Here is an 11,722-nt window from a genome sequence, read left to right as displayed (position 1 = left end):
GCACGGGGGGGGGGGGGTGCTTTGGGGAAGTGGAGCGGCCAATGCAAGAGGCGGCGTGGTGGTTCTCCCGCCAGTGGCTGCAGGGGAGCCAGCGGGGAGGGGAAGGGGTCTCTTTCTCTCCCTGCGCCCCCCCCCCACGTCCCCAACTGGGCCCTCCCCCTTCTTAACCCCCGCGTCCCGCCCCGAGCCGCCTGTTGATTCCCTCCCCGGCTGCCGCTGGGCGCGGAGGCAGCGGACTGCAGCCAGCCAGCCAGCCAGCCAGGCGGGGGGCAGGCGGAGAGAGAGGAAGAGGAGCAAGAGGCAAAGGAGGGAAGGACGCGGCCAGCAGGCACCTCGCTCACTCGCTAGTCGGGCCCCTCCGCCACACACGCGCCCGGGCGACGGCGGCGGCGGCGGCGAGAGCTGGTCGCAAAGGCGGCGGCGGCGGCGGCGGCGCAGGGAGGCCAGCAGAGCTCGCTTTTGCGCCTGATCTGCAGCCGCGGGGGGCGTCCGCCCAAGACAGCTGCGGGGCTCCGCAACCCACTATCCGCCAGCCCGGAGGAACTACAAATCCGGAGCCGCTCTGCTTGGGGGATCTCCGGCGGCGGCGGCCTCCTGCAGCGGAGCGAGAGGAAGAGGACGAGGAGGCGGAGAGGCGGGCGGCTGGGGAGGGGGTCCGCCAGTTCCGCCCGCCCGCCCGCGCGTGCGATCCAGCCAGCCAGCCAGCCGGCGCCCGGGCAGCAGCGGCTCTCCCCTCCCCAAGGCGGGCGGACGGGCGAGGGAGGGAGGGAGGCGGCGCTCCGCCGCAGCCGAGCAGCAGCAGCAGCAGCAGAAGCAGCGAGTCCATCTCTGCCTGCAGCAGCGGCGGCGGCGCTGAAGCAGCTCCGGCTCTCCCGGCTCCCGGCTCGCGCCTCGGAGTCAGCCAGCCAGACTCGTTTGGCTTTTTCCTGCCTTCTCCAATTCCCGACTCGGCTGCTGGGGTCTCCCCGCGAGGAAGGCGCGGGAGGGGGAGCGCCTCGGCGGAGCTTAAGCCGTCCTCGCTTCGCCCGCCGGGGGAGCGCAGCGGAGGGAGCTCCATGGGCGGCTGTCGGGGCGCAACAGGTGCGGCGGCGGCGGCGGCGGCGGCTTGAGCGGGGCGCGGGGAGCCCGGCGCGGTCGGCGGGGATGCCCCGGCGGGCTTGGCTGCTGCCGGTGCTGCTGGCGGGCTGGGCCGCGGCGCTGAAGAACCTGAACTACACGGTGCCCGAGGAGCAGGGCGCCGGCACGGTGATCGGCAACATCGGGCGCGATGCGCGCTTGCAGCCGGGCGCGGGGGCGTCGTCGTCGGGGGGGACCGACCTGCAGCGCGGTCGCCCGGCGGCCACCTTCCGCGTGCTGGAGAACTCCGCGCCGCACCTGCTGGACGTGGACGCCGAGAGCGGCCTGCTGTACACCAAGCAGCGCCTGGACCGCGAGGCGCTGTGCCGCTGGAGCGCCCGCTGCCTGCTCTCGCTCGAGGTCTTCGCCAACGACCAGGAGATCTGTATGATCAAGGTGGAGGTGCAGGACCTCAACGACAACGCGCCCGCCTTCCCCGCCGACCAGGTCGAGCTGGACATCGCCGAGAACGCCGCGCCGGGCACCCGCTTCCCGCTGGCCGGCGCGCACGACCCGGACGCCGGGCCCAACGGCCTGCGCACCTACCTACTCAGCCGCGACGACGCCGGCCTCTTCGGCCTGGACGTGAAGGCCCGCGGCGACGGCTCCAAGTTCCCCGAGCTGGTGGTCCGCAAGCCGCTGGACCGCGAGGAGCAGAGCCACCACGCCCTGCTGCTGACCGCCCTGGACGGCGGCGAGCCGGCGCGCTCGGGCACGGTGCGCCTCGACGTGCGCCTGGTCGACTCCAACGACAACAGCCCGGTCTTCGAGGCGCCCTCCTACGTGGTGGAGCTGCCCGAGAACGCGCCGCCGGGCACGGCCGTCATCGACCTCAACGCCACCGACGCCGACGAGGGCACCAACGGCCAGGTGCTGTACGCCTTCAGCGGCTACGCTCCCGAGCGCGTCCGGCAGCTCTTCAGCCTCGACCCGCAGACGGGCCTGATCCGCGTCAAGGGCGACCTGGACTACGAGGAGGGCGCCCTGCTGGAGATCGACGTGCAGGCCCGCGACCTGGGGCCCAACCCGGTGCCGGCCCACTGCAAGGTCACCGTGCGCCTGGTGGACCGCAACGACAACGCCCCCGCCATCGGGTTCGTCTCCGTCCGCCAGGGGGCGCTCAGCGAGGCCGCCCCGCCGGGCACCGTGGTGGCCCTGGTGCGGGTCACCGACCGCGACTCCGGCCGGAACGGGCAGCTGCAGTGCCGCGTGCAGGGAGAGGGCAGCGGCGGCGACGGAGCCGCCCCCTTCGCCCTGGAGGAGAACTACGACAATCTGTACACGGTGGTGACTGATCGCCCCCTGGACAGGGAGGTCCAGGACGAGTACAACGTCACCATCGTGGCCAGGGACGGCGGCACCCCCCCACTCAACTCCACCAAGTCGTTCACGGTGCGGATCCTGGATGAGAACGACAACCCGCCCCGCTTCAACAAGAACCTCTACGTCCTGCAGGTGCCCGAGAACAACATCCCCGGTGAGTACCTGGGCTCAGTGCTGGCCAAGGATCCGGACCTGGGCCAGAATGGCACGGTCTCCTATTTCCTTCTCCCCGGCCACGTGGGGGACGTCTCCATCTTCACCTATGTCTCCGTCAACCCCTCCAATGGCGCCGTCTACGCTCTGCGCAGCTTCAACTATGAGCAGACAAAGCACTTTGAGTTCCACGTGCTGGCCAAAGACTCGGGTTCCCCGCACCGGGAAAGCAACGCCACCGTCCGGGTCACCGTCCTGGATGTCAACGACAACGCCCCCGTCATTGTCTTGCCCACCCTGATCAACGACACGGCCGAGCTCCAGGTGCCTCGCAATGCCGGCGTGGGGTACCCCGTGGGCACCGTCCGTGCCTTGGACAGTGACTTTGGGGAAAGCGGGCACCTCACCTATGAGATTGTGGAAGGCAACGACGAGCACCTCTTTGAGATGGACCCTGAAAGTGGGGAGATCCGCACCCTGCACCCTTATTGGGAAGAGCTGAGCCCCGTGGCCGAGCTCGTGGTCAAGGTCAGTGACCACGGAAAGCCGAGCCTGTCTGCCGTGGCGAAGCTGATTGTCCGGGCCTTGGCTGGGCCTCTTCCAGAAGCTGGGGAGCCTCAGGTGAATGGGGAGCAGCAAAGGAGACCCCACTGGGACATGTCTCTTCCCTTGATCGTCACCCTCAGCACCGTGTCCATCATCCTTTTGGCCGCCATGATCACCATCGCCGTCAAGTGCAAACGCGAGAACAAGGAGATTCGCACCTACAACTGCCGCATCGCTGAGTACAGCCACCCCCAGCTGGGGGGAGGGGGAGGGGGCGGAGGCGGGGGCGGGGGCAGCGGAGGGGGCAAGGGCAAGAAGAAGAAGATCAGCAAGAACGACATCATGCTGGTGCCCAGCGAAGGGGAGGACAGCCGGGGGCCCCTCAATGTCATGAATGTGGTCAGCAGCCCCTCCTTGGCGACCTCGCCCATGTACTTTGACTACCAGACCCGCCTGCCCCTGAGCTCGCCCCGGTCGGAGGTCATGTACCTGAAGCCCGCCTCCAACAACTTGACTGTGCCACAGGGCCACGTGGGGTGCCACACCAGCTTCACGGGGCAAGGGACTAACGTCACAGAGGCTCCCTCCAACAGGATGTCCATAATTCAGGTAGGAATCTTTTAGGAGTGCTTTTTGTGTGTGTCCGCAGAGGTTCAGGGGTCCGTCCGCCGTCTCCCACCTTGGGGCCTTCTTATTCTCATGGCCCGTTGGCGCCAGGAGGTGTTCTGCTCCTAAAAGGACCTTTACCAAACATGTAGCAATAAAGCTTTGCAGCACTTTGGAGCTGAGATGGGAACTGGGGTGTGTGTGTGTGTTAGGCTGTGGGTCAGTAGTAGAGCCACTGCTTGGCATTCAGAAGGTCCCTGGTTCAGTCCCTGGCATCTCCAGGTAAAAGCCTCAAGAAGCAGGTGATGTGGAAAACCTCAGAAAAGCTGTGGACGACTAGAGTAGGCAGCACTAGCCTAGATGGAGCCCGGGTCTGCTTTTGCATAAGGGAGCTTCCTGCATCCGTCAGGGAAGAGTTCTTTCCCTCCTAGAATGTTCCTCGGAGAGATGAAAGATCCCACGCCACTTGTTGTGAATTGGAGATGCTAGGCGTTCACTTTCACACACACACATACATTTGGGATTTAAGCTGAAGAAATCTGCAGAGGGCAGAGTGTGTAGCTTCCCATTTGTGCACCCCCCCAAAAAAACACAGAGCTCTCTATTGCTAAACAGCTGTTTCTCATCTTTAGAATGACCTGTTAAAATACATGTGCCAGGATAAATGTTGATTTTGGACCCAGAGAGGGTCTCCCTTGGGTCCCCACTTTCCTTGCTTGCTAATTTGTCTTTAGAGAAATGGTGGAGTTAGATTGGCTAGCCGAGCAGAACGCAGTTGTAGTTTAGTTCATGAACCCCCTGTATTATCTGCAGGAATGGTTTGAACGCAAGCTTCCCCCCCCCCCCCCCCTGTTCAAATCAGTAGGATTTGAAGGGTATCTCACAGGGACTGGATTGGCCATAGCTGCAATTTAGGGGATTATAACAAATTAAGGGAGCATTCAGGCTGCCCCCCCTCCCAGTTGACAAAATCGTATTTCTCTTTTGATGGGTAAGGAAATACTTAGGACTTGTTCACACACGCACAGTCATGATTGGATCGACTGCAGATCCAGGAGCGACATGCATTTGTGACTGTTTTCACATCACCCAGTTCACATGTTGAGACAGCCAGGAATCAAATGCAGAGAAATGCAGTGATACAGAAAGGTGTGAACCTGCCTTAAACTACTTAATTTTTTAAAAGTGGGTCACGTTGTGCCTTAAAGTGTGTCCCCTTTATTTGCAAACAGAAGCTGTAAAATAGACACAGTCCTGCCGGGATTTAGCTCTTGGGAGCCCCAAGGATAATCATGGTGTCGGAATTTCAGTGCAAGGTGAACTCTCCAGTCGAAATCAGTGGGATTTGAAGGAGCTGAAATTCAAGGGCTGAACTGTGCCCTGTGTTTTTTAGAGACATTCTGTCCCGTTCAAGGTAGAGCATTGTACATTAACTTGGGTTCACGCCAAGCAAGTTCACCATTTGCTTTGCTTTAAAGCAACCCCTTGGCCTGAAAATGTCATCACTTAGGCCCCGTTACAATCCAGCACTTTTTATAGGATTGCTTCAGAGAAAGAGGGCTGTGACTCTCCAGTTTGGTTCTCCTAAAGAAAACAGGACACCTGGCTTTAAGTCAGATTAGTTCAATTGACACCAGCCCTGCTTCATTGAGATACATTTCAAAGTCCATTTGTACTATGCAGAAGGAGGGGGGAATTCTGGATGGCACCACTTTAGAGCACAAGTGTGGGGTGTGATAGCCCTATCCAAATTAATCTTCCTTATGCGTAGTAAACGTGTGCCTTGGACAGAATGTTTCTAATGTGAGTTCCCTATGCAGAGAGAGGGCTTTTGAGAGAGAGGATTCAAAACTCCGACCCCCTCCCCCAGGATATGAAGTGGCACAATCCAGAAACCCACCACCTCCTTCCATGAATTAAGTTTTCTGGGTGGTGATGAAGAGCAGGAATCGGCCTGCCCTTGCTTGTTTTTCTGTATCAGTAATACGTGTTGGAGGATCATTTACTGCAAGGTGTTTCAGGAGAGGCTGTGAATAAATGGCTGTTCAATTCATGGGCAAATGTCAGATTTCAACCCCCCCCCCCATTGCTCCCCCTATTCTGTACTGAGCTACAAGGGAATGATCCAGGGGGTTACCCAAGTGATACAGAACGATTTTATGTTCATGGGGATTGCCCTCGATTCACCAAAAAGAGATTTGAAATGGGTTTCAGTTCTGTTGTTGCGATTCTCTGTCTACCTACCGATCTCCGTAATCCTGTGAGCGCTTATTTGGGATTATGCTTCATTGTAGGATTTGTGTCTGAGGTAAGCCACAAAGGGATTGGGGTGCAAAAGCTACTTTTCCAAAGTCCCTCCAGTTATGCACGAAGGGGAGTGAGAATCAGAACCCGGGTCAGGTTCTCAGTGGCTGGGATCCATCAGGTCCAGGAAACAGGGTCACCAGACTACAGAGCTCCGTTGTTCTGGAGGAAATGGCTGTTTTGGTGGGTGGCCTTATACCCCAAATCCCACCTTCCCCAGATTCTTTCCCCAAAGTCTCCAGGAATTTCCCACCTGGAGTTGGCAACCCCTAGAACGGCCTTCTACCATTATATGCACACCAAGGTCACTGCAAACCGGTTTTCCATCCACTACTGAGTTGTGTTACAGAAACAATTTCATTTTATGCTTATCATGGGTGCGTGTTGCTATCAATTAGGTGGGCCAAGCAATACTCCAGATCTGAAATTGATTTTAACAAAAAGTGACACTTCGAGGAAGAAGACCAGGTTAGAGCAGAACTGGAGGTAATTTAATTTATAATTCATACATTTAAGTTTCCCCCCCTGCCATTGGCTCTTATTTAAGTAGTGTCTTAAAAAAACAAATGTAAAATGGAGTACTCAGAATATCGAAACAAACACTTTAGCCCAAAACCTTCTTATCCTTTGTACCAGTTTTTTCAATATTGGGAATTATGTTTTGGTGAAATGGTGTGATATCTATCATGCAAACAGCGGTGTAAAATCCCAGTTGGTCAATGTGATTTTATTTTCGTAAACAGTGTATGTTGTGTATTACTGTTGCTATTACTATTATTATTATTATTTTATCCTGATATCTATATAAAACTGAAAGAGGCATTTCCTCCCTTAAAAATGGTGTTCTGTGGTTTCTGTAATATTCTAACCATCCTGACCGTGGAAGGCCATCACTCAAACAGCTCCTAGTGGACGTGCAGAATTTACAACAGGTAGGGTAGCATAAATTTCCAACAGTGGTCTAATTTCTCCCTCCTCCGACTTCAGAAAACCAGGTCGAAAGAGGGGTAAATTTTAAATCAGTGATCTTCTGTGCCATTTTGAGTCCACATCCTAGCTCAGGGGTCCCCAACACGGTACTCCTGGGCACGCTGGGACTCTTTCTTGGTGCCCACCAGGAGTTATTAGGAAGTGGGTGTGGCCAGGTGGCTGCTGTCCAGCAAGGCTTCCGATTGGCTACTGGAGAATAAATTAAAATAACACTGTTCCAGTGGTGGCTACCATCACAGTATTGGCTTGATTGTCTTCTTTTATTCTTGTTTCCTAATGTATTTTTTTAGAAAATTATTCCTCTTGTCCCTTGCACTTGGCCATTCTTTGTGCGTGACTCTGCCTTTTCTGGTGGTCATTTTGTGGTGGCGCCCACTACTTTTTGTCAAAATGCCAACAGTGCTCACGGACAACGATAAGTTGACGACCCCAGTCCTAGCTCCCTACTGAAGTCAATGCGTTGTTTGCATATTTTAGAAAAATTTTTTTGCAATTAATTGGCTTCTGCGGGCCGTGGGTAGGAGACTCATTTGGACCCAAGCTTAACAGTTCCTCTTAGTCCACCCGGTTAGCCGTGGATCTCTGAGTTCCTGGCATGAAGAAGAGACAGAGACACTGTTTTGCTTCCTTCCTTGGCCTGGAACCACTGTGGGTTGGAAAGCTTCACCTCCTGAATTTGTTCTAAGTTACAGGCCCAATCCTGGCTCCCATCCATGAGGCGAGTCAGACACCACAGGGTGAGAGGCTTGGCCCGGTCCCTCCCAAGTTATGCCAACCAGTGTGTCCCTTGGTAGCATCATTATCCTGGGCCAACCTGTCCATTCACGTTTCACTGCTTGTGCATTAAAGACTTTTTCCCTCACCAAGCTCCAAGATTTGAGAAAAAAAAAAGCATGTTTCATGCGCTTCCTCTGAGAGCAACGCACAGCAGAATTGTGTCGTGCAGTTTTTTTTATGGATTGTCTTGCTTGAGACTGCTGGTGGGGGAAACCTGTACAGTGTCATCCTAATAGGGTTGCCAATCTCCAGGTGGCCCCTGGCGATCTCCCGCAATTACAGCTGATCTCCAGACAACAGAGATTAGTTTCCCTGGAGGAAATGGCTGCTTTGGAGCACGGCCTCTATGGCATTATGCCTGGTCCTCCCCCACTCCCCAGACCACCCTTCCCCAGGCTCCACACCTAAACCTAGGCTCATTCCGCACATGCAGAATAATGCACTTTCAAACTGCTTTCAGTGCGCTTTGAAGCTGTGCGGAATAGCAAAACCCACTTGCAAACAGTTGTGAAAGTGGTTTGAAAACGCATTATTTTGCGTGTGCGGAAGGGACCATTGTGTCCTAAACGTCCTAGTAAGTCCATCAAAGTCACTGGATGGTTCCCACTTAGAGGAAGATGAACTAGCTGCAATGCTTGATTTCTGTGTGAAGGGATATTTTTCTTTTACCCTTGCTTCTCAAGAGCATTGTGCTTGAAAGTCTGAAGCGTTCTCCGTTCCTTTGCTATGGTGGAGTCAAGCAGCCAAATGCTTGACTGGTTAAAGGAAAGCACAAAAAAAAAAGAGAGAGAGCCGGTGTAGGTGTTGGAATGTTAGGAAATGATGCAAGTGCCCCTGTAGCTCATGTCAAGTTAATCTCACATTTTAAACCTTGCTTACCTCATTGGGCTGTTGTGAGAATAAAATCAGGGAGGGAGAACCCCGAACTTGGAGAAAGGGCAGAATTATAAATCCATGTCTTAGGTCGACGGAAATATTAAAGAGCTTCAGATGTCTTTTGAACCCAAGCTGCCTCTCTGTTTGCACACACAGACCTGAAAATTCTCACGGGTTCAAAACTTCTGGACAAATTGACCCTTTGGGGCAAACTCTTCAGCACATAGCTCTGAGGTAATGCTTTTTTCATGATCAGAAAACATGCCCAGGGTTAGCAGCCTTGTACAGTTAGTGAGCCCATTTGCATCGGCATTCAGCCCTAATGGGCATTCATGCCCACTGAATAATGCACTTTTAATCCACGTTGCAAGTGGATTTTATTGTGTGAAAGGACACAACCTGCTTGCAAACAAGCATGGTAGTGCATTGAAATTGTATTCAGCCTCTGTGAAAATGCAGCTTGAAACTGCAAAGCCCGCTCGCAAACGATCGCTAAAATGCATTGGAAATGGATCAGAAGTGTGTGTGTGTGAATGTGCTTGAGGATCAACAAAGAGCCAGGGTAGAGAAACCCATTGGCATCACTTGAAATGATAACGAATTATTTTTACTGATAATGGTCAGATTAGGAATCTAGACAGTTTCTGTAGCCCAAACTCTGGTGGTTGGGAGTCTTTTAGTAGGAATTACTAAGGAATGCACAGTGGCAGAAGTACTCGGCTCTATTATTTGAATGCATGAATCTGTGCCCAGTATGTCTTTGAATTACTGGCAGCTATACACCTCTAGCATTTCCCTTTCTGTAAAGCATCTCGAAGAAACCCCTTTGCCCCATAAAAAAAACATTTGCCTGCCCACCCCTTGATTGCCTGGCTCCTGCCCCTCCCGTAGACCTCAACGTAAAGATTTCTTTTTCTTTTGCCAAAAACCATACTTGGTTCTTTACTGAGCCACAGTTGGCTCTGGAATTGCAGGTTGCTGACTCCTGGAACCTTCCATGTTTTGGGTTGTTCAATAAAGGCATAGAATGATTTCTATATTATTATAGTAAAATGCAAACTTTTGTCTGGTAAGGATCCCAGTTTTGATCCAGTCGTTTCAGGGTGAATTTCCACAGGCAATGTAAATGACAGCAAATGCTGGAGCGATTAGTTCTCAGTTGCGTGGAGCACAGATGGTTATACACGTTCATGGAAGAAAGACCTTTGGGACTTCGGCCCCTTCCGCACATGCAGAATAATGCACTTTCAATCCACCGTCAATGCACTTTGCAGCTGGATTTTGTTGTGCAGAATAGCAAAATCCACTTGCAAACAACTGTGAAACTGGATTAAAAGTGCATTATTCCGCATGTGCAGAAAAGGCCTTGGGGAGGCGTGGGGTGTGTGTGTGCAGAGGAGATAAAAGCATAACATCTTCTCAGTTAGGAGGTCAGGGTGGTAAAGTGTTTAGGGCAGGGGTCTTCAAACCATGGGCCTCCAGATGTTCATGGACTACAATTCCCATCAGCCCCTGCCAGCATGGCCAGGTGGCAGGGCTGATGGGAATTGTAGTCCACGAACATCTGGAGGGCCATAGTTTGAAGACCCCTGGTTTAGGGTGATGGTCTCCAGGATTATAGGGAGGGGCTGTGGCTCAAAGGTAGGGCATGTACTTGGCTTACAGAAGTTCAGTCTCTTGGGATCTTCAGCTAAACCAATAGGGTTGCCAGCTCTGGGTTGGGAATTACCTGAAAAATCTGGGGGTGGAGCCTGAGGTGGGTGTGGTTTGGGGATGGGAGGAACATCAATGGGGTACAGTGCCTCAGAGTCTAGGTTCCAAAGCAGCCATTTTCTCCAGACGTCTTGATTGCTGTCGTCTGGCAATCTCCAGTTACCCTCTGGAGGTTGGCAACCTTATAAAAGGATCAGGCAGTAGGCTTCTGTCAGAGACCTTGGAGAGTGACTGCCAGTCTGAGCGGACAATACAGATGTTGATAGACCAAGGGTCTGACTTCATGTGTACGAATCCCTCCTCCGTTCTAAAGTTCTCTGGGCGATCTCAGGCTGACCACTCAGCCCCATCCCGTAACATAGAACATAAGAACATAAGAACAAGCCAGCTGGATCAGACCAGAGTCCATCTAGTCCAGCTCTCTGCTACTCGCAGTGGCCCACCAGGTGCCTTTGGGAGTTCACATGTAGGATGTGAAAGCAATGGCCTTCTGTGGCTGTTGCTCCCGAGCACCTGGACTGTTAAGGCATTTTTGGCAATCTCAGATCAAAGAGGATCAAGATTGGTAGCCATAAACTCGACTTCTCCTCCATAAATCTCGGCGTCCAAAGCCCCTTTTAAAGCTAATAATCCAGGTTAGTGGCCATCACCACCTCCTGTGGCAGCATATTCCAAACACCAATCACACGTTGCGTGAAGAAGTGTTTCCTTTTATTAGTCCTAATTCTTCCCCCCCCAGCATTTTCAATGAATGCCCCCTGGTTCTAGTATTGTGAGAAAGAGAGGTGTTCTATACTCTGTCCAAGCCATTTTCTACCCCATGCATAATTTTATAGACTTCAATCATATCCCCCCTCAGACGTCTCCTCTCCAAACTAAAGAGTCCCAAACGCTGCAGCCTTTCCTCATAAGGAAGGTGCTGCAGTCCCTCAATCATCCTCGTCGCCCTTCTCTGCACTTTTTCTATCTCTTCAATATCCTTTTTGAGATGTGGCGACCAGAACTGAACACAGTACTCCAAGTGCGGTCGCACCACAGCTTTATATAAGGGCATGACAATCTTTGCAGTTTTATTCTCAATTCCTTTCCTAATTATCCCCATAGAGAAAGAGAAAGGGAGGACTACTGAGCTACTTTAAGTGAAGGTGGGGTAAAAATGGGCCAGCTGTCCTAGTAGTCAAGTATCTTATTGTACTGTTAGCTGGCCGAAGTTGGTAAGACAAGGTATGCGGACCACAAAGTTTTCCTCCAGAAAAAAACACACAAGAGGGTAGATAATACATCTGTGTGCAGTCATGCTGAGTACCGTGTGTTTTGG

General features: G+C 53.4%; 1 protein-coding gene across 10 annotated transcripts in view; it reads left to right on the top strand.

Annotated features, from left to right (window-relative positions):
- Positions 1–355: 355 nt before the first annotated feature.
- The window catches only part of PCDH17 (protocadherin 17), a 204,395-nt gene continuing 193,028 nt past the window's right edge, over positions 356–11,722 (top strand). For 9 of the 10 annotated variants that reach the window (XR_007244204.1, XM_048492746.1, XM_048492748.1 and 6 more), the window contains exon 1: positions 356–3,747. Coding sequence is in view for 9 of the 10 variants with exons in the window: in XM_048492746.1 (XP_048348703.1) it covers positions 1,144–3,747 (2,604 nt within the window). In the remaining variant the exon portion in view is untranslated. The remainder of the gene's footprint in view (positions 3,748–11,722) is intronic. The other variant, XM_048492749.1, reaches the window with a different exon arrangement.

This window comes from Sphaerodactylus townsendi, linkage group LG04 (genome assembly GCF_021028975.2).
Source record: "Sphaerodactylus townsendi isolate TG3544 linkage group LG04, MPM_Stown_v2.3, whole genome shotgun sequence".
NCBI classification, from domain to species: Eukaryota; Metazoa; Chordata; class Lepidosauria; order Squamata; family Sphaerodactylidae; genus Sphaerodactylus; species Sphaerodactylus townsendi.
This window is presented reverse-complemented; position numbering and strand designations above follow the sequence as displayed.